The sequence below is a fragment of the Hypanus sabinus genome, chromosome 21 (genome assembly GCF_030144855.1).
Source record: "Hypanus sabinus isolate sHypSab1 chromosome 21, sHypSab1.hap1, whole genome shotgun sequence".
Lineage (NCBI taxonomy): Eukaryota > Metazoa > Chordata > Chondrichthyes > Myliobatiformes > Dasyatidae > Hypanus > Hypanus sabinus.
In genome coordinates, this window is record NC_082726.1 from 66225663 (window position 1) to 66246554 (window position 20892).

General features: G+C 42.2%; 1 protein-coding gene across 4 annotated transcripts in view; it reads right to left on the reverse strand.

Moving 5' to 3' along the window:
- vstm4a (V-set and transmembrane domain containing 4a) overlaps positions 1-18751 on the reverse strand; it is a 55601-nt gene extending 36850 nt beyond the window's left edge. For 2 of the 4 annotated variants that reach the window (XM_059946774.1, XM_059946772.1), the window contains exons 1-2: positions 17956-18751; positions 202-594 (exon numbers count right to left, since the gene is read on the reverse strand). In XM_059946774.1, the coding sequence (XP_059802757.1) occupies positions 202-594; positions 17956-18004 (442 nt within the window). In that variant the 5' untranslated portion in view covers positions 18005-18751. The remainder of the gene's footprint in view (positions 1-201; positions 595-17955) is intronic. The other 2 variants (XM_059946775.1, XM_059946773.1) reach the window with 2 other exon arrangements.
- Positions 18752-20892: the final 2141 nt, after the last annotated feature.

Consider the following 20892-nt stretch of genomic DNA (forward strand, 5'->3'; position numbering starts at 1 on the left):
AACTGTGCTAAATATTGCAACGCTTTCTTCTCGCCTTCATTGTTTCTATGCCAACAGGAGAATTTCAAGGTAAAACTCTAAGAATAATCTATATTTTCTAAAAAACATCTCCATCAGTTTTGACACACATTTGGAAGCCTGATTAATCATGTTGCTTTCACCTTGAAGATGGCAGGATGTGAACATGAAGCTCAATCTCACCTCTCACTTCGGTCCCATTTTCCCCATTTGATATTGACAGCCACCTCCTATTTAGGTATGCGATTTCCTGAACTCTGCATCGGTAGTGCCCTTCATCAGAGCTGTGAAGCTTGTCGATGATCAATACAAAGATCTTGGCGGCACCTTGCTGGAAGAACTGGAGTTCACAGTGGTTCTCTTTGCAGTTCCGAAAGGCCTGTACATGGCTGGTCCGGTTCACTCTCAGGATTCGTTGATTGCTGTTCTCTGCATTTGAGAAGAACCACACCAGAGACAGGTAACTGTTCTTCCGCCTCTGCTGGGACACTCGGCAGAACAGACTCCCCCGCTGGCCTTCAGTGAACTCCACCACAGGCCCCGGAGTTACAATAACACTCAAGGCCTCACAGAAATCTGTAAGAAGTTGATGACATTAGAATCAATATCAAAATATTCTACGAAATCCATACATGCTGTCAGATGTCATTGATATATATTGATAATATAATATACATAATAGAACATTAGAGTACAGGCCCTTCACTCCACAGTTTCTACAATTGCAATAGCTACTGCACCAGATTCAGTCCTGGTAAGATTTTGTCGGGTAAATTTGTTATGAGGAAGCAGGTTCACAGGTTTGGTCACTGAGACAGAAGATACAGATACAAATAAGCACATTAACCATTTATTGATAAACTGTGGTGAACTACGTGTGCCTGTCTGGATACGTCCCCTGCTGACTGCTCCTGGGGCTCCTCCCACAGGCCCCTGTATAAAGGCGACCGAGGCCCGATGCTTGGCCTCAGTCTCCAGGACGTAGTATGATGGTCACTCACTGCTTGTTCCTTCTTCCGGTCAATAAAAGCTGATATCTCGCCTTTACGTCTCAGAGTGAGTTATTGATGGTGCATCATAGACAAACTGTATAGCATTCAATCAAAGATCTAAGCCACACTAAATTACACAAACTACGACAGTAAACATTCAGTAACACTTCAAGCTCAACAGGTATCTCATTAAGTCTCCCCAAGTTACAGAACTACAAAACTAAACATTCAGTAAGCCAATACTTAGCTAAGAGAGTGTGTGAGTCCTCCAGAATCCACAGCATACTTTCCCAGTAGTTGGTCAGCACTGCTTGTGAGCTCAGTGTGAAGGTGAATGCTCTGAAGACAAAGGAGGTGCCTGAAACCAGGCATCGGTGCTGTGGCAGATAAAGCAACCAATGGGAAAGAACTGCTGCATACTTCACATGGGCCAGGCCATGCTCAGCATGGTAGAAACAGCTTTCGACTGACAAGTAAACTAACCCTAACATGAGAAAATCTGCTGATGCTGGAAATCCCAGCAAAACAAACAAAATTTTGGAGGAAATCAGCAGGCCAGGAATCTATGGAAAATAGTAAACAGTCAATGTTCTGAGCCAAGACCCTTCATCAGGACTGGAAAAAAAGGATGAGAAGTCAGAACAAGAAGGTGGAGGGAGGGAGGAAGAAGTACAAGGTGGTGGGTAATAGGTGAAACCGGGGTGGGGGGGGGGGAATGAGGTAAAGAGCTGGGAAGTTGACGGGTGGAAGAGATAAAGGGCAGGAGAAGTGGGAATCTGTTAGGAGATGGTAGATTGAAGAAAAGGAAGGGGGAGGAGGAAGAAGCACCAGAGGAAGGTGATGGGCAGCTATGTAGATAAGGTGAGAGAGGGAAACAGGAATGGGGTAATTATGAAGGGGAAAGCAATTACCAGAAGTTCAAAAAATTGATGTTCATGCCATCAGGTTGGAATATCTAGATGGAATACAAGGTGTTACTCTTCCAACCTGAGTGTGGCCTCATCACAGCAGTAGAGAGGCCATGGACTGACATGTCGGAATGGGAATGGGAGTGGAATTGAAATGGGTGGCCACTGGGAGATCCCATTTTGTTCTGATGGATGGAGCGTACCCCACTCTATGTTGGGTGACCGTCGAATAAACTAACCCTTCACATTACAAAATTACAATCAGAATGATTTTCATAGACTTCAAATGATTTGACAGTGCACCATAATCTTCGACATATATTTGTTCTCTATGTACACTTCTTCAGTAAACTTCTCAGATTTCAAGTCTAGTAATTAAGTTCACAGAGTGATATGAGGTACATATCTGGCCTGTCACAAACATAAGAGGTTCCGCAGATGTAACACACACAAAATGCTGGAAGAACTTAGCAGGTCAGGCAGCATCTATGGAAAAGAGTAACAGTGAACGTTTTGGGCCAAGACTCTTCATCAGGGCTGGCCCAGGAAGCAATTGTGAATAACTAATGTTATCTATAAATGTTTAAGCTATCAATTGGAAGTGTGAAAATATTCGTGTACTCTAAGGCTTTGTCCAAATCTATATCTGGAAAGTATGGTCCATTTTCTCAATAATGAACTTCAGAATAGTATGGAAAATGAACAGGCATGTTGGCTTTTCATTCATTCCCCCTTGTTTGGATCCGATCCAGATGAATAGATTGAAAACCCTGTCACTTTTCTCTGCCTTGGGATTCTTGTGTTTGTTGAGTATATCTTTGTTTCTCAGTGAATGAGATCATAGAGAATCCACTAGCAATCATCTATAGATCAGCATATCCCTCAGGCAAGCCATCAGGAGGCAAGATGGGAATTTTATGTGAAACAAAATATTTTGGAAATGGGACAAACGGAAAGCATAATGACAGCAATGTTCTGGTTCAGTGTAACTGGGGCTGCAGAGACCACAAGAAGGATGTTAAAAACACACAACTCAAGTCTTTAATGACATCCCAAGACATTCAAAATCAGTATAGTCTTTGAAATGAGTATTTGCAGTGTAGGTGGCAGTTGTGGACAGCAATAACAGGATTATCTCCTGGTTATTGGTGATAATTTAACAGAAAATGTTTAAATTACTTGGCTTCTGTTCCCTCACTGAATTTTGAATACCTGGTCAGAATGTGGCAGCTGCCTTCAGTTTTGAACAAGTGATGACTTCGAGTGAAGAAGAGAAGAGAAGGGAAGTTTGAAGTCTAAAAGTACACGTACATGTACAAGTACAAAGTACATGTAAGTTATCCCAAGATTCATTTTCTTGTGGACATTCACAACAGACCATTGAATCAATGAAAAACTATACACAAAGACTGACAAACAAACATTAAGAAGGTGGGGGGCAGGGGAATGAGTGCAAACTGACAGGTAAGGGATAGGTGAGACCAGGGGAGATGAAGTGAGAAGCTGGGAGGTGATAGGTGGAAGAGGTAAAGGGCTGTAGAAGAAGGAATCTGAGAGGAGCATGGGAAAAAGGGAAGGAAAAGGGAAACCAGAAGGGAAGTGATGAGCTGTTGAGGAGAAGAGAAGGGTAAGAGGGTATCCAGATTGGGGAATGGAAAAGGAGATAAGGAGTGAAGGAAGAGAAATTACTGAAAATTAGAGAAATCAATGTTCATGCCATCAGATTGGATGCCACCCAAATGAAATTTGAGGTATTGCTCTTCCAACGTGAGTGAGGCCCCGTTGTGACCATCAAGGAGGCCATGAACTGACATGTCAGAATTGGAAGGGGAAGCGACCAGGAAATCCCACTTTTTGCAGTGGGCAGAGGGAAGCTGCTTGATAAAATGGTCCCTCAACCTGTGACGGGCCTCAGCAATGCTGCACCAGGAGCATCGGTGTAACTAACGCAGGATTACAGGAAAAGAGCACAAGATTAGGACTGGGTAGAAAGCTTTATGTGGAGACAGGATTTGCAGCTATTATAAGCAATATTTGTTTTGAGAAAGTGCCGGTTGTATGAGACCTCACTGTATAAGATCTGCTATCATTACAATATTTGCACAACCAAGAGAAAATCTCAGATGCTGGAACTCTGAGCAACACACACAAAATGCTGGAGGAACTCAGCAGGCCAGGCAGCATCTATGGAAAAGAATAAAGTCAACCTTTTGGGCTGAGACCCTTTGTGATTGAATAATTGCACAAACGTATTTTCTACCTGTACAAACAAAAGATTCTGCAGATGCTGGAAATCTTGAACAACACACACAAAATGCTACAGGAATTCAGCAGGTCAGGCAGCATCTATGGAGGGTGATTGATGTTTCAGGCTGAGATTTTTCATCAGGATTCATCACAGCTGTTAATTAGCTCTGAATCACAGTGGCACTTTACACCCGAGCTGGCATGTTCTGACTTAGTTCATAAGATACCTTCTGAAAATCCAACCACCCCACACCCTAAACCTAATATAATCACATATACATGTAACATGCTCGGTTAATTTCCTGGTAATTACCGTACAATTGCTTCTGTACTTTTTTAGAAGCTTCTTAGTTTTCAGTGGTAGGTGTCACACTCTTTGACTCTGGCTATTGTATAAAGTAATTATTATCACTGGAACTTTGCTATCTCTAGTTCATCTATGAGATGACCACGACTGCTTTATGCTTTGTCTTACTCTTAGTGTCATTAAGAAATACAGTATAGAAACAGGCCCTTCAGTCCATCCAGTCCATACTGAACCATTGAAACTGCCTACCCCCCATTGACCTGCATCTGGACCATTGCCCTCCATATTCCTACCATCCATGTGTCTCTCCAAATTTCTCATAATCTTTGAGATTGAGCTTGCACACACCATTTGCACTGGCAGCTCATTCTACACTCTCATGCCTCTCTGAGTGAAGAAGTTTCCCCTTAAACTTTTAACCTTTCACCCTTAACCCATGACCTCTAGTTGTGGTCACAACCAGCCTCAGTGGAAAAAGCCTGGTTGCATTTATACTGTCTATACCCCTCAACATTTTGTATATCTCTATCAAATCTCCTCTCAATTTGCTATATTCCAAGGAATAAAGTCCTCACCTATTTAATCTTTCCTTACAACTCAGACTCCAGACTTGGAACATCCTTGTAAATTTTCTCTGCACTCTTTCAACCTTATTTACATCTTTCCTGTGGGTGACCAAAACTGCACACAATTCTCCAAATTAGGCCTCACAGCAGAGCCAATTGTTAATGTTGCAGTACTTTGTCAATGAGATTAGTGTGCAGGAGCATGTATCACAGGAGATCTTTGCTTCATACGCAAGTAGCCTCCCAGATGAAACAAATCATTCATTGTTCCCTCGTCATTCAGAGGGATGGTTTCCTGATAAACTGTAGTATGCAGCTCCAGAATGACACAGCCCAACCCAACTCATGTTGGGAGGGCTTGGATTTCCAGCAGGTCATCATGGATCTCTGTGCCCAGTTCTGCTTCTGAGGTAGAAGCTGCAAATTCTAATCACCATATTCACCTCCTGTATCTCTCACTTCCTGGCACCATACTAATAAAACATTTGCCTGTATGCCCACATTTAAATTCAGTTTTAGGACACGCACCTCAGAAGGGGTCCGACAAGCGAGTGTGGATAGGCTCACTACAGTGACTCCAGGACAAGGGGGTGACATGGATGCACTTTGATAATAAAACTAAATTTGACTTTGAGTATCTCAGAAACTACTGATTTCCTGGGGGTTTTCATGCAGAACAATGTCTAGAGTTTACAGAGAATGGTGTAAAAAAACAAGAAAAATCCAGTGAGCAGCAGTTCTGTGGACAAAAATGTCCTGTTAAAGAGAAAGGTCAGAGGAAAATGGTCAGACTGGTTCAAGCTGTCAGGAAAGTGACAGTAACTCAATGACCATTTTTGGTGTTACTACAGTGGTGTGCAGACGTGCATTTCTGAATGCACAACATGTCAAATCTTGAAATAATGGGCTACAGAGCAGAAGACATCTGTTATGTAATGAAATGGCCACTGAGTGTAAATGCCAATTCATTTTCCTCAGGATATTTCACATTTTCTTTGGGCAACAAAAAGTAGCTCACTTCCTTCATTCAGTTTTAAAACATTTTGACAATATTGAAATGAATTGATCAGCAGCCAATCCTGACCTTTGGGAGATGGAATACCTCACAGCCCTCTCATCCCCAGGGCAGAACATGGATTCTTATTGGGGGGAGGTGAAGTCAATTTGTTGGATTTATTACAGAGAGTGGAGAGACCTTGTACATTCTGCCTGGCTGCCCTTCCAGGGAGGCTAATGCCACTGAATAAATCACTGAAGCATGAATGGGGTCTAACTGAGAACCTTCTTTGAACTAACAACTGGTCTGGACTAGTGAACTAAACTCAGAGCTCTCCACTGATTTCAATTCTAATCTGAATCTTTGAGATATCCAGCCTGTGAGTGCCGACACTATTCAGCAAGTCTCCAATCTACACATCTGGGTTCCCACCCCAAATCATCTATTAAAAATAGACCATACAACATTAGCACACAATGTGCCAAGCTTTAACTTACTGTAAGATCAATGTAACCCTTCCTTCCTACATAGCCTTCCATTTTTCTATCATCCATGTGCTTAACTAAGATTTCTTAAATTCCCCTGATGTGTCTACCTCTAGCACTATTCCCGGAAAGGCTCCACTCTCAAAATACTTATCTCTAATATCCCCCCTAGGCTTTCCTCCAATCACCTTAAAATTATACCCATCTTAATTCCACCTCCCATTCCCATTCCGCTATGGCTACCCATGGCCTCCACCACTGTTGTTGTGAAGCCACACTCAGGTTGGAGAAACAACACCATAGAACCATAGAACATTAGAGCACAGAAACAGGCCTTTTGGTCCTTCTTGGCTGTGCCAAACCATTTTTCTGCCTAGTCCCACTGACCTGCACCTGGGCCATATCCCTCCAAACCCCTCTCATCCATATACCTGTCCAAGTTTTTCTTAAATGTCAAAAGTGAGCCTGCATTCATCACTTCATCTGGCAGCTCACTCCACACTCCCACCACTCTCTGCATGAAGAAAACCCCCCTAATGTTCCCTTTAAACTTTTCCCCCTTCACTCTTAACCCATGTCCTCTGGTTTTTTTCTCCCCTAGCCTCAGTGGAAAAAGCCTGCTTGCATTCACTCTATCTATACCCATCATAATCTTATACATCTTGGAAGTGATCCAAGATGGCAGTGGCTTTCAGCGGCCACTCCAGAGCTGATTATCTGTTATTTGTGAGGTGGGGTGCCGTGTGCAATCATAATCAAGTGAAAATGGATGTGGGAGCACAGAGGAACATCAGGAAATCTCCAGGAAGACCTTCTTCGTTGCTGCTGCTGCTGTGAGGTCCGGGACTCTGCTGGGAAGAACAGGCCCCCAGTCCTCGGGGTTACGTTGCCGATGGCCGTTGGTGGGGCCATCTTAATACACTCGGCAGAGGATGATGCTCGGAGAAGCTGTGCCAGAGGGGATGGTCGGAGGCTCAGAGGTTTGACGGACTCGGAGTCCGCTGCGGTCAGGTCACTTTTGGTGTGTGCTGCGTCTGTGAGGCTGAGTCGGGCGGCGCCATGGAAGTCCATAGTGGGGGTATTCCCTTCTGCCTGTGGCATGGAATGGTGAGTCTGTCGGGACCCTGGGGACTTGTGGAAACTATTTGGTGATTTCTTTTGAACTTATAGTCCTTTAACATCTTTGGACTATTTTTACTGGGCCCATGGTCTGTTTTTTTTAATCAATTACGCTATTGTTTGCACTGTTGTAACTACATGTTGTAACTACGTAGTTTTGTGCAGGTCTTGTAGCTTTAGTTTTTGGTCTTGTTTGTCTGGTGGATTTGGAGCTCCTTTCCGGGGAACGCGCTAAGACGGTAGCGCGATATTAATACGCAGCAGCCTCTCCGGACTCTGGATTAGGGATTGCCAAACGTTACATGGATTTTCTGGTGTAGTCTGTTTTGTCATATGCTTTTGTGATATCATTCTGGAGGAACGTTGTCTCATTTTTTTAACTGCATTGCATTTGTGGTTTTTAAATGACAATAAACTGGATCTGAATCTGAATCTGAATATACCTCTATCAAATCACCCCTCATTCTTCTACGCTCCAGGGAATAAAGTCCTAACTTATTCAACCTTTCTCTGTAACTCAGTTTCTCAAGTCTCGGCAACATCCTTGTAAACCTTCTCTGCACTCTTTCAACCTTATTAATATCCTTCCTGTAATTAGGTGACCAAAACTGCACACAATACTCCAAATTTGGTCTCACCAATGTCTTATACAACCTCACCATTACATTCCAACTCTTATTGGCCTTTGATTTATTAAGGCCAATGTACCAAAAGCTCTCTTTACAACCCTATCTACTTGTGATGCCACCTTTAGGGAATTATGTATCTGTATTCCTAGATCCCTCTGTTCTACTGCACTCCTCAGTGTTCTACCATTTACCTTGTATATTCTACCTTGGTTTGACCTTCCGAAGTGCAATACTTCACACTTGTCCGCATTAAACTCCATCTGCCATTTGTCAGCCCATTCCTCCAAATGGTCCAAATCCCTCTGCAAGCTTTGAAAACCTTCCTCACTGTCCACTACACCTCCAATCTTTGTATCATCAGCAAATTTGCTAATCCAATTTGTCACATTATCATCCAGATCATTGATATAGATGAAAAATAACAATGGGCCCAACACTGATCCCTGTGGCACACCACTAGTCACAGGCCTCCACTCAGAGTAGAAATCCTCCACTACCACTCTCTGGCTTCTTCAATTGAGCCAATGTTTACTACCTCTCCATGTATACCTAGAGACTGAATCTTCCTAACTAACCTCCCTTGTGGGACCTTGTCAAAGGCCTTACTGAAGTCCATGTAGACAACAACCACTGCCATCCCTTCATCCACTTTCCTGGTAACTTCCTCGAAAAACTCTAATAGATTGGTTAAACATGACCAACCACACACAAAGCCATGCTGACTTTTTCTAATAAGTCCCTGTCTATCCAAATACTTGTAGATCCTATCTCTTAGTATTCCTTCCAATAATTTACCTACTACCGATGTCAAACTTACCTACCTATAATTTCCCGGATTATTTTTAGAGCCTTTTTAAAACAATGGAACAACATGAGTTAACCTCCAATCCTGTGGCTCCTCACCCATAAATACCGACATTTTAAATATATCTGCCAGGGCTCCTGCAATTTCAACACTAGTCTCCTTCAAGGTCCAAGGGAATACCCTGTCAGGTCCTGGGGATTTATCTACTCTGATTTGCCTCAAGACAGCGAGCACCTCCTCCTCTTTAAGTTCCATGACCTCCCTACTTGTTTGCATTGTTTCCATAGACTCCATTTCAGTTTCCTTAGTAAATACAGTTGCAAAAAAAACATTTAATAGCTCTCCCATTTCTTTTGGTTCCATACATAGCCAACCACTCTGATCTTCAAGAGGACCAATTTTATCCCTTACTATCCTTTTGCTCTTAACATACCTGTAGAAGCTCTTAGGATTATCCTTCACCCTGACTGTCAAAGCAACCTCAAGTCTTCTTTTAGCCCTCCTGATTTCTTTCTTAAGTATTTTCTTACTCTTTTTATAGTCCTCAAACATCTTATTTCCTCCCTGTTGCCTATACATCTCTCTCTTCTTCTTTATCAGAGTTCCAATATCCCTCGAGAACCAAGGTTCTTTATTCTTATTCATTTTGCCTTTTACCCTGACAGGAATGTACAAACTGCACTCTCAAAATTTCTCCTTTGAAGACCTCCCACTTACCCATCACATCCTTGCCAGAGAACAACCTGTCCCAATCTATGCTTTTTAGATCCTTTCTCATTTCTTCAAATTTGGCTTTTTTCTGGTTTAGAACTTCAACCCGAGGACCAGATCTGTCGTTATCCATGATCAAGTTGAAACTAATGACGTTATGATCACCGGAACCGAAGTATTCCCCTACACACACTTCCGTCACCTGCCCTAATTCATTTCCTAATAGGAGACCTAATATTGCATTCTCCCTAATTGGTACATCTATATATTGAGTTAGAAAACTTTCCTGAACACACTTTACAAACTCTAACCCATCTAGACCTTTAACAGTATGGGAGTCCCAATCAATGTGTGGAAAATTAAAATCCCCTACAATCACAACTTTCTGTCTCCTGCAGTTGTCTGTTATCTTTCTGCAGATTTGCTCCTCCAATTCTTGCTGACTATTGGGTGGTCTATAATACAACCCTATTAATATGGTCATACCTTTCCTGTTTCTCAGCTTTGCCCATATTGGCTCAGTAGACAAGCCCTCTAACCTGTCCTGCCGAAGCACTGCTGTAATATTTTCCCTGATTAGCAAAGCCACCCCCCCCATCCTTCATCCCTCTGTCTCCATCATGTCTGAAACATCGGAACCCTGGAACATTGAGGTGCCAGTCCTGCCCCTCCTGTAGCCAAGTTTCAGTAATGGCTATGATGTCATAATTCCATGTGTCAATCCAGGCCCTCAGCTCATCTGCCTTTCCCACAATATTGCTCGCATTGAAATATACACAGTTCAGAAGATTATTACCAGCACACACAATGGAAAAGAGTACAGTCTTGATGTAAGGTCTCATCCCGAAACGATGACTCTACTCTTCTCCATAGATGCTGCTTGACCTGCTGAGTTCGTCCATTTTTCGCGTGTTGCTTGGATTTCCAGCATCTGCAGATTTTCTCTTGACTATGAGTGGGTGTTACTTTTAGGTGACTGGAGGAAAGTACATAGATACTTTCAGATGTCAGTGTGGACATGGTGGAGGATTACAAATAATTGGGGATACAAATTGACAATAAACTGGACTGGTCAAAGAACACTGAGGCTGTCTACAAGAAGGGTCAGAGCCGTCTCTATTTCCTGAGGAGACTGAGGTCCTTTAACATCTGCTGGATGATGCTGAGGATGTTCTATGAGTCTGTGGTGGCCGGTGCTATCATGTTTGCTGTTGTGTGCTGGGGCAGCAGGCTGAGGGTAGCAGACACCAACAGAATCAACAAACTCATTCGTAAGGCCAGTGATGTTGTCGGGGTGGAACTGGACTCTCTGACGGTGGTGTCTGAAAAGAGGATGCTGTCCAAGTTGCATGCCATCTTGTAAAATGTCTCCCATCCACTCCATAATGTACTGGTTAGGCACAGGAATACGTTCAGCCAGAGACTCATTCCACCGAGATGTAACACTGAGTGTCATAGGAAGTCATTCCTGCCTGTGGCCATCAAACTTTACAACTCCTCCCTTAGAGTGTCAGACACCCTGAACCAATAGGCTGGTCCTAGACTTATTTCCACTTGGAATAATTAACTTATTATTATTATTTAATTATTTATGGTTTTATATTGCTATATTTCTTCACTATTCTTGGTTGGTGCGACTGTAATGAAACCCAATTTCTCTCGGGATCAATAAAGTATGTCTGTCTGTCTGTCTGTCAGATGGGAGATACCAGAGGAAAATGTTTTCACAGAGAGTGGTGGATGCGTGGAATGCACTGTCAGGGGTGGTGGTAGAGGCAGATACATTGGGGACAGTTAAGAGACTTTTTCCACAGGCACATGGATGATAGAAAAATGGAGGACCATGTGGGGGGGAAGACTTAAGTTGATTTTGGTGTAGTTTAAAATATCCGCACAATATTGTGGGCTGAAGATCCTGTTCTATGTCGTATGTCCTGATACAAAGAGAATCGGACTCATTAGAATATCCTTTCATAAAGTGTCTGGCAGCAGCCGAATCTCTGAATGTTATCCATCCTGAGGTGATTCAGGGCAGAGTTTCAGCCTGGACACTGGTGTAAAGTGTCTTCAACACATTTTGCACAAGATCACGTAAATGACACGAGATGTTGCAGAATTTTAATAATAATTACAATTCATTCCTAACCAAGTTTCTGTCATCTTTAACTCTGTTTTGAAAGAATCACTCTCGACCCAGAAACCAGGCCTTCCTCCAGAATGAATTAATTACAAAAGGTGGTCTTTCATTGGCTGCGCTCATTTGCAGCTCTTTGAAGAATCTTCAAGTGATCTGTTGGATATTTTCAAAGCAAAGACACGAATAGGATTGTTTAAAAGCTGCTAAATGTATTTTTTAAAGTTACTAGCAAACTGACCACTAAACTCAAAGGACTTCCAATTAGTTATGTTTAAGTTGCTTCATTAACTTACAGTGAGGATACTGAGATTAAATTGTTTATGTTAATAAACCTTAACTCAGCTTTATAAATTCCCACTTTAAAAATAAAAATACAAAAATATATTTAAAATCAGGAAAGTATTTTTTTGAAACAAAGCTTGATTTCGATAGTTTCTTTATATTCAGCCACAAACAATAAAGGACCACAGCACAGTACAATCCCTCTGGCCCACGAGGCTGAGCCAACTTTTAACCTACTCCAATATCAAATTAACCCCTTCTTCTTTGTCCCACATAGCCCTTCATTTTTCTATCACCCATATGCCTATGTCTCTCATTAAATAGCTCTCATTGTTTGCCTCTTCCACCACCCCTGGCAGCAAGTTCCATGCACCCTCCACTGTCTGTGTAAAGACATCATCTCTGAAATCCCCCCATGCTTTCTGCCAATCATCTTAAATTATGCTTCCTTGCATTAGCTATGTCCACTCTGGGAAAATATCTCTGGCTATCCACTCGAACTATGCCTCTTATCATCATATACACCTCTATCAAGACCTCTCTTATCCTCCTTCAGTCCAAAGAGAAAAGCCCTACTTACTTTACCTATCCTCATAAGACACACTCGCTAATCTAGACAGCATCCTGGTAAATCTCCTCTGCACCTTTGCTAGAGCTTCCATGCCCTTCCTATAATGAGGCAATCAGGAGTGAACACAATATTCCGAATGAGGTTTAACCAGAACAGCAAATTAATTTGAGTAAAATTCACTTTACAAAGCTGACACCAGAGTGCATGTGAACTGGAAGCCCTATCTGGTTTTATCATGAAAAAAGCCCTATTCTTTGGATACATTCCAGATTAATTCTACACCCACTCAGCTAACCCTGTATGTGTTTCCTTTCTACAGTGCTATGTTCTTCTATCACCCAGCTTTGTAGCACAGGCCACCTTTAAAAACATCCACCATCCCCTCTCCAGCTGGCAAACTTCACTTAGTCTAGAATTTCTTCAACAACAGAGGCCAAAGTAAACCTGGCGGCCAAAGGCAGTTATGTAGCGTGTTAGCGATGAGTTTTCTTAATTCTTCTTCGACGTTCTAAAATCTACGTCACTTTCCTTTAAAGAAAGAAATGAAGGCAGTATGAAAACTGCTGTGGAGAGTGCAGTCTGGGAACACTGTACAGGAAATATGGTCAGGATTTGCCCCTGTCTCTGGCAGTAACTGGAAGATGAAGTCAGGCTTGGGCAAATTATTTTCTCAGCTAGACTAGTTTTTAACGACATCTGCAGCTGACATGTTCCTCCAGCATTCAAGTTAAAACATTGATCACCTTTCAGAGAATTCAATTAGCTTTGAATTGCACTGGTTAAATGTGAGTGGTGATTTATACACTCAGTATGCACCGACTAAAGAGGCTACTGAGTGTAGTTGTGTGGTCATCCGCTGCTACAGCTCATCCACTTCAATACTTGACGTGTTTTACATTCAGAGATGCTCTTCTGCATGCCTCTGTTGTAACGTGTGGTTATCTGAGTTACTGTCACCTTCTTGTCAGCTTGAACTAGTCTGACCACTATCCTCTGACCTCTCACTAACAAGGCATTTTGTCCACAGACCCGCTCACTGGATTTTGTTTTTGTTTTTTTGCTCCATTCTCTGTAAACTTGACTGTTGTGTGAGGAAATCCCAGGAGATGAGAAGCTCCCGAGATACTCAAACCACCTCGTTTGACATCGTTATTCCACAGTCATATTTCTTCCCCATTCTGATGTTAGAATTGCTCAGCAACTGAACGTCTTGAATCTATCTGCATGCGTTTATACATTGAGTTGCTGCCACATGATTGGTTGATTAGATATTTGTATTAATGAACAATACAAATATCTAATAAATTGACCACTGAGTGCAAGAGGTCATTGAATGCCAGCGAGCAGCCTGGCTTTCCCCACAGGCTTCAGTGCTGGTGCAGGATTCTCCATTTAATTGTCATCATTTAGGAATGTGCCAGTGAGATTCTGTTGGATTCTGATGTTTAAATCCAGGGGTCTTTCAGAAGTCAGGAAAGAGGCACAAAACCAGTTGCTTCATGACAGTTTTAGTAAGGGTTGATAGAAGAAACAAAAGTTGAAGAGACTATGACCGTGATCTATTAGGCAAAGAGAGAGTCAAAAGAACAAAGCATAGAACAGCTATTTTTATATCCACGGACAAGGAAGTTCCATTCAAATTATAGATAAAAGTGAATCAATGAGATATTTTCCATTAAAATAATACAGAACATTAAAGTTTCCAGAGTGTTCCTGAATTATACTTTGTACAACCACTAGAGGCATATTGAACTTGCATAAAATACACACAATTAATTGTTAAATTGCAATGAAAGTAACAATTAAACAATCTAACCTCAGAATTAACAGTCAGATCCAACAATCCTAGCCTACCCTGCATTTCCAAGTGTCTATGGTGGAGAGGGATAAGGATACCTGATAAAACACTCAATTACAGAAGGTTAAAGATTATAGTCCAGCACAACCATGCTATGAATGTGTAACAATGATGGGAGAGCATTTCACAGATTAGGCAAATGCAATCACAGAGGAAAAAAAAACTAGACAAGGAAATACAATCCCTCATCTGCATGCTGGGTTAGACCCCAAAGACGTGAGGGAATGAATGAATTTCTGCTATTGCATCTTTCTATGACATTGGGAACTGGATGACAACGATCAAGTCAATCGACCGAATCAAAAGTGATGACGAATTGGCATGTGGGGGGAGACAGAAAATCCGGCTGAAAGGTGCTACAGCAACATCCTCGTACTCAACATCAGCAAAATTAAAGAGCTGATTTTCAACTACAAGAGGAGGAAACTGGAGATCTATGAGCCAATCCTAACTAGGAGTTAGAGGTGGAGAGGGTCAGTAACTTTAAATTCCTCGGCATTATCATATCAGTGAATCTGTCCTGGGACAACCATTTATGTGTCTTTCTAAAGAAGGCTGACACACCTCTACTTTCTTAGAGGTAGAAATCCTCTACCTTCTTAGTAGATTTTGCACATCATCTAAAACTTTGACAAACTTCTAGAGATGCATGGTGGAGGTTTACCTGACTGGTTGCATCATGGCCTGGCATGGAAACAATAATTCCCAGGAACTGAAAAGGCTATGTTCTCCTAATCTAAGTCCTTCTGTAGCTTTTCTACTTCCTCAAAACTACCTGCCTATTCATCCATCCTCATATCATCTGCAAATTTTGCCACAAAGCCATCAATTCTGTATTTGAAGTCATTGACATAATACATAAAAAGAAGCAGACCCGACCTAGTCCCTTGTCAAACACTACTAATCAATGGCAGCCAACCATGAAAGGCTCCCTTTATTCCCACTCTTTGCCTGCTGCCAATCAGCCAATGCTCTATCCATGCTAGTATCTTCCCTGTAATACCATGGTTCTTAACTTGTTCAGCAGGATCATGGGTGGCATCTTGCCAAAGGTCTTCTGAACATCCAATTATGCCATATCCATTGATTCCCCTTTGTCTATCCTGCTTGTTATTTCTTCAAAGAATTCCAACAGATTTGTCAGGCAAGATTTTCCCTTGAGGAAACCATTCTGACTATGGCCTATTTTATCATGTGCCTCCAAGTACCCTGAAGCCACATCCTTAACAATCGACTCCAACATCTTCCCAACCACTGAGCTCAGACTAACTGGTCTATAATTTCCTTTCTTCTGCCATGAAGGAATGACATTTGCAATTTACCAGTATTCCGAAACCATGTAAGAACCTAGTGATTCTTGAAAGATCATTACTAATGCCTCTACAAACTCTTCAACCACCTCTTTCTGAACCTTGAAGTGTAGACCATCTGGTTTAAGTGACTTATCTACTTTTAGACCTTTTAGTTTCCCAATCACTTTCACCCTAGCAATGACAACTTCACTCACTTCTGCTCCCTGACAGGAATTTCTGGCATACTGCAATGTCTTAAACAGTGAAGACTCATTGCAAAATACTTATTCAGTTTGTCCATCATTTCCTTGCCCCTCATTACTACCTCTCCAGCATGAGTTTCTATTCTACTCCCACCTCTATTTTACACTTTATGTATCTAAAGAAACTTTTGAGATACTCTAATATTATTGGCTAGCTTACCTTTGTATTCCATCTTTTCTTCTGAATGACTTTTCAATTGCCTTCTGTTGGTTTTTAAAAGCTTCCCAATTCTCTAATTTTTGTTCTATTGTATGTCCTCTCTTTGGCTTTTATTTTGGCTTTAACTTCTTTTGTCAGGCATGATTATGCCATTCTGCATTTAGAATACTTCTTCTTTGAGATGTGTGTATCTTGTACTTTCTGAATTGCTCCCAGAAACTCCAGCCATTGCTGCTCTGCCATCATCCCTGCTAGTGGCCCCTTCCAATCAATTTTGCCCAGTTCTTCTCTCATGCCTCTGAAGTCTCATCACCAATCTAATTTTCCCAATCTACCAGCATATTGAAATCCCCATGACTATCGTAACATTGTGCTTTTGACATGCCTTTTCCATCTCCTGTTTTAATCCGTAGACCTCATCTCTACTACTGTTCAGAGGTCTATATATAACTCCATCAGTGTCATTTTTACCCTTGCAGTTTCTTAGCTCTACTCACAACAATTCAACATCTTCCAATCCTATGTCACCCCTTTCTAATGATATGATTTAATTTTTACCAACAGAGCTACCCCACTATCTCTGCTTACCTGCCTGTCCTTTTGATACAATGTGTATCTTTGGACTGCAAGCTCCCAGCTATAATCTTCTTTCAGCCATGATTCAATGATCCCCACAATGTCATAAATGCCAATCTGTAACTGTGCTGCAAGTTTATCGGCCTTATTCCATATACTGTGTGCATATAAATATAACATTTTTCAGTCCTGTATTCATCACCCTCTTCAATTTGGTGTCCCTTTTACATCACAACTCATCCCATTGTTTGCAATTTAAACCAAACACTGTTTTCTCTTAAACACATGAAATTCTGCAGAGCGACACATACAAGATGCTGAAGGAATTCAGTATTTGTGGAGTCAATATTTCAGGCTGAGAACCTTCATCAGGTCAAGAGAAAGAGGAGAGGCTCTGATGCACCATCAATAACTCTCGGAGACGGGAGGCAAAAGATAGGCTTTTATTAGCTGCAAACGTGACCACGACATCTTGGAGACTGAGGGAGGAGCAGTGCCTCCAATCGCCTTTATACAGGGGTCTGTGGGAGGAGCCACAGGAGCAGTCAGCAGGGGGGGGGGGGGGGGGGGCGTGTCCAGACAGGTATACACGTAGTTTACCACAGGCTCCAGGAGGAAATGATAGGCAGGTAAGGAGAAGTGAGGGGGAACCAGAATAAGAAATGGAAAAGGAGAGAAGGGACGGACGGGTAAACACTGTCCCCTCCTCACTGTTCATGTTATACTAATGGCCAAGTGAAAGTTGATGATGCACAGTTTAGCTGAACAATGTTGAGGCAAACACAGAATAAACCAAAACATAGAAACAGGTTGCAGTTGATTTAGATCACCTCCTTTTATTAAACAATAAAGGGTTTTCAGAAAAAAAACACTGAGAAGTTTAATGAGCAATTCGCTCAAAGTGCTGGAGGGACCCACAGCATGCTGGCACTGCTTATATTTTGTGTAGCAACTTGAAAAGATAACATCCTGTTTTCAGAATGGAAGTTGTGAAACTTTGCCAACTGGTACAGAGCTTTAAAGAGATCTTACCTGTTATCAGAAGTTTTGTCAACAGCAGCACCACTCCCAGAGTTTGCATGCTTCATGGAAGCCAGCTGTTTAAATCAAGTGTACAAGCATCTGACATGTTATGTAAGAAGTCGGCAAACCGTCTGCTCCTTGCTTCTCATTCTCCATGCACACACAGTCTTCCTTCCACGAGTGTAGGAAATGACATTTCCTCTGTCGTCCGACAGGCAAGTCACTTCTTTCAGTCGATGCTTAAAGGGAATGAGCCAGCCTGAAGTTCATTGTCAGCACATCTGGCGCAGATGAAGACGCCCAGCTGCAGGAAGACAGAAACAGTGCAGCTCCACGGTTTGGCTGGAAGAAAAGTTGCCTGAGGTTAAAAGACTTTCCAGTGGGTGGGTGGAGTGGCACAGCGGAGGAAACGCTGCCAATAACACAGCCCCTGCCTAGCAGCTGCCTATCGGTGCCACACTGGAGTTTCAAGGGGGAAGGACGAGGACGGGCAGGGAAGGAAGGATGGGGTGGTGGGAAAGGGGAGGAGCAAACCCACTTACTAGTGGCTGGTTTTGTGACTAATTTCTCAGGCATTCCATTTGGAGGAAATTAGCCGACATATAATCACTTCATTGTGAGCTCCTAGGGTGAAGCATATTCTGTTTCTATCCCACCAGGACCTTTGCTGAACTCAGTACTTTAAGCGTATTCCACAACGGCAGTTTTGAACATGACCTTTATCCTCACAGTGTGAGGCTGCAGACACATCCAGCTTTGTGTTTTTGCAGGCTACAAAGCAGTGGGGAGTGATTCTCTGCCTGCTGGAGATGTCTGCTGTTCCTGGACTGTCCTTGGAACTGGCTACACCTCAGTGCTGAGGGGGAGGGGTTTAGGAACGTGACTGTAAGGAGTGGGGAGGGATTAGAGCATCATAAATAAGTACAGGTCCAGAGACAATCTAAATCTATCAGCATCATCTTCAAGTATCAGGCAAATAGTAAACATGCTGTGGTTATGTTTCATGAGGAACTTGAGAAGCATTGGTATGTCACCAAAGACACTTAGAGATGTACTGTGGAGATTATTCTATCAGGATGCATCATCGTCTGTTACGGAGAGGCCACTGCAAAGGATCAGAAAAAGCTACAGAAATTGTAAAGTTAGTCAGCTCCATCATGCGCACTAGGCTCCTCAGCGTCCAGGATGCCTTCAAAAGGCAATGCTTCAAAAAGGCGACATCCATCATTAAGGACTGCCACAGCCCAGGACGTGCCCTTTGCTCATTGCTACCATCAGGAAGGAGCTACTGGAGCCTGAAGACACACACCCAACTTTACAGAAACAGTTTCTTCCGTTCTGCTGTCAGATTTCTGAATGGACATGAACACTCCCTCAGTATTTTCTCTCTCTTTTTGCACTACATACTTATTTAATTTATTTTTATATATGCACTATATACAGCTCCTCTATTTCCTCAGGAGTCTGCGGAGATTTGGCATGTCATCGAAAACTTTGACAAACTTCTGTAGATGTGTGGTGTCTTATGGGAACACCAATGCCTTTGAGTGGAAAATCCTATAAAAGGTAGTGGGCTCGGCCCAGTACATCACGGGTAAAACCCTTCCATCCATTAAGCACATCTACATGAAATGTTGCCTTAGAAAAGCAGCATCCATCATTAACTATTCTCACCACCCAGGCCATGCCCTTTTCTTGCTGCTGCTATCAGGAAGAAGGTACAAGAGCCTCAGGACTCACACCACAGGTTCAAGAGCAGTTACTATCCCTCAACAGTCATTTAAGGACTTTTTAATGTTGTTACTTCATGCTCATTATTTATTACTATTTATTTATACCTGCATTTGCACAGTTTGTTTACAGTTTACAGTTCATGATGTTTATAGTTTGCTGTTACTGTTCTATAGATTTACTAAGTATGTCTGCAGAAAAGGAATCTCAGGGTTGTATGTGGTGACATGTCCGTACTCTGATAATAAATTTTACTTTGAACTTTGATATACTGCTTATTGTAATTTATTGTTCTTATTATTATGCATTGCATTGTACTGCTGCTGCAAACAGCAGATTTCTCAACATGTGCCGGTGATATTAAACCTGATTCTGATGTGCCTGGAGTCAGAGGAGGTACAGAGATGAAAACTTAATGAAAACTTTACTTGAGTATTCACCGATGAGTGGAACCTTGATAAATGTGAGGACAGTACAGAACAGGCTAATATACTACATGTCGGCATTAAGAAAATCATTAGGACAGAAAAGTCCCCAAGGCCAGACAGGCTATATCTCAAGTTATGACAGGAAGCAAGGGAAAAAACTGATGCACCTTTATCAATGATCTTTGTGTCCTCACTGGCCACAGGGTAGTACCAGAATATTGGAGGATGGCAAATGTTAATCCGTTATTCAGAAAGGCAGTAGGGATAACCCTGGGAATTATAGACAAGGGAGCATTAGTACAGTGGTGGTTAAACTATTGGAGAAGATTCTTAGAGACAGGATTAATAAAGCATAGTCTAAGTAGTGATAATCAGCATAGCTTTGAGAGGGGCAAGTCATGCCTCGTGAACCTGATAGAATTCTTTGAGGCATGCATGATTACACCAAATCCTATTATGTTATTTCCTTGATCCACCAGCTCCAGTCCATAGCCGGTGATTCTATTGCATTCCTTGTCTACTGTCACAGACAGAAATGACCTCATGAACTCTCCTCTGACCCGCTGATCAGATACTTTGACTGCATTAGACCTCAGCCCATGTCCTGTATGCCTTGTCCTTCCCCTATTCAATTAAAGTTTTTATTTTATTTTAGTTAGAGATACAGCACAGTAACAGGGCCTTCTGGCCCAACAAGCCCAATTACATCCATGTGACCAATTAACCTCCTAACCCATATGTCTTTGAACTGTGGGAGGAAACCGGAGCACGCAGAGGAAACCTGCGT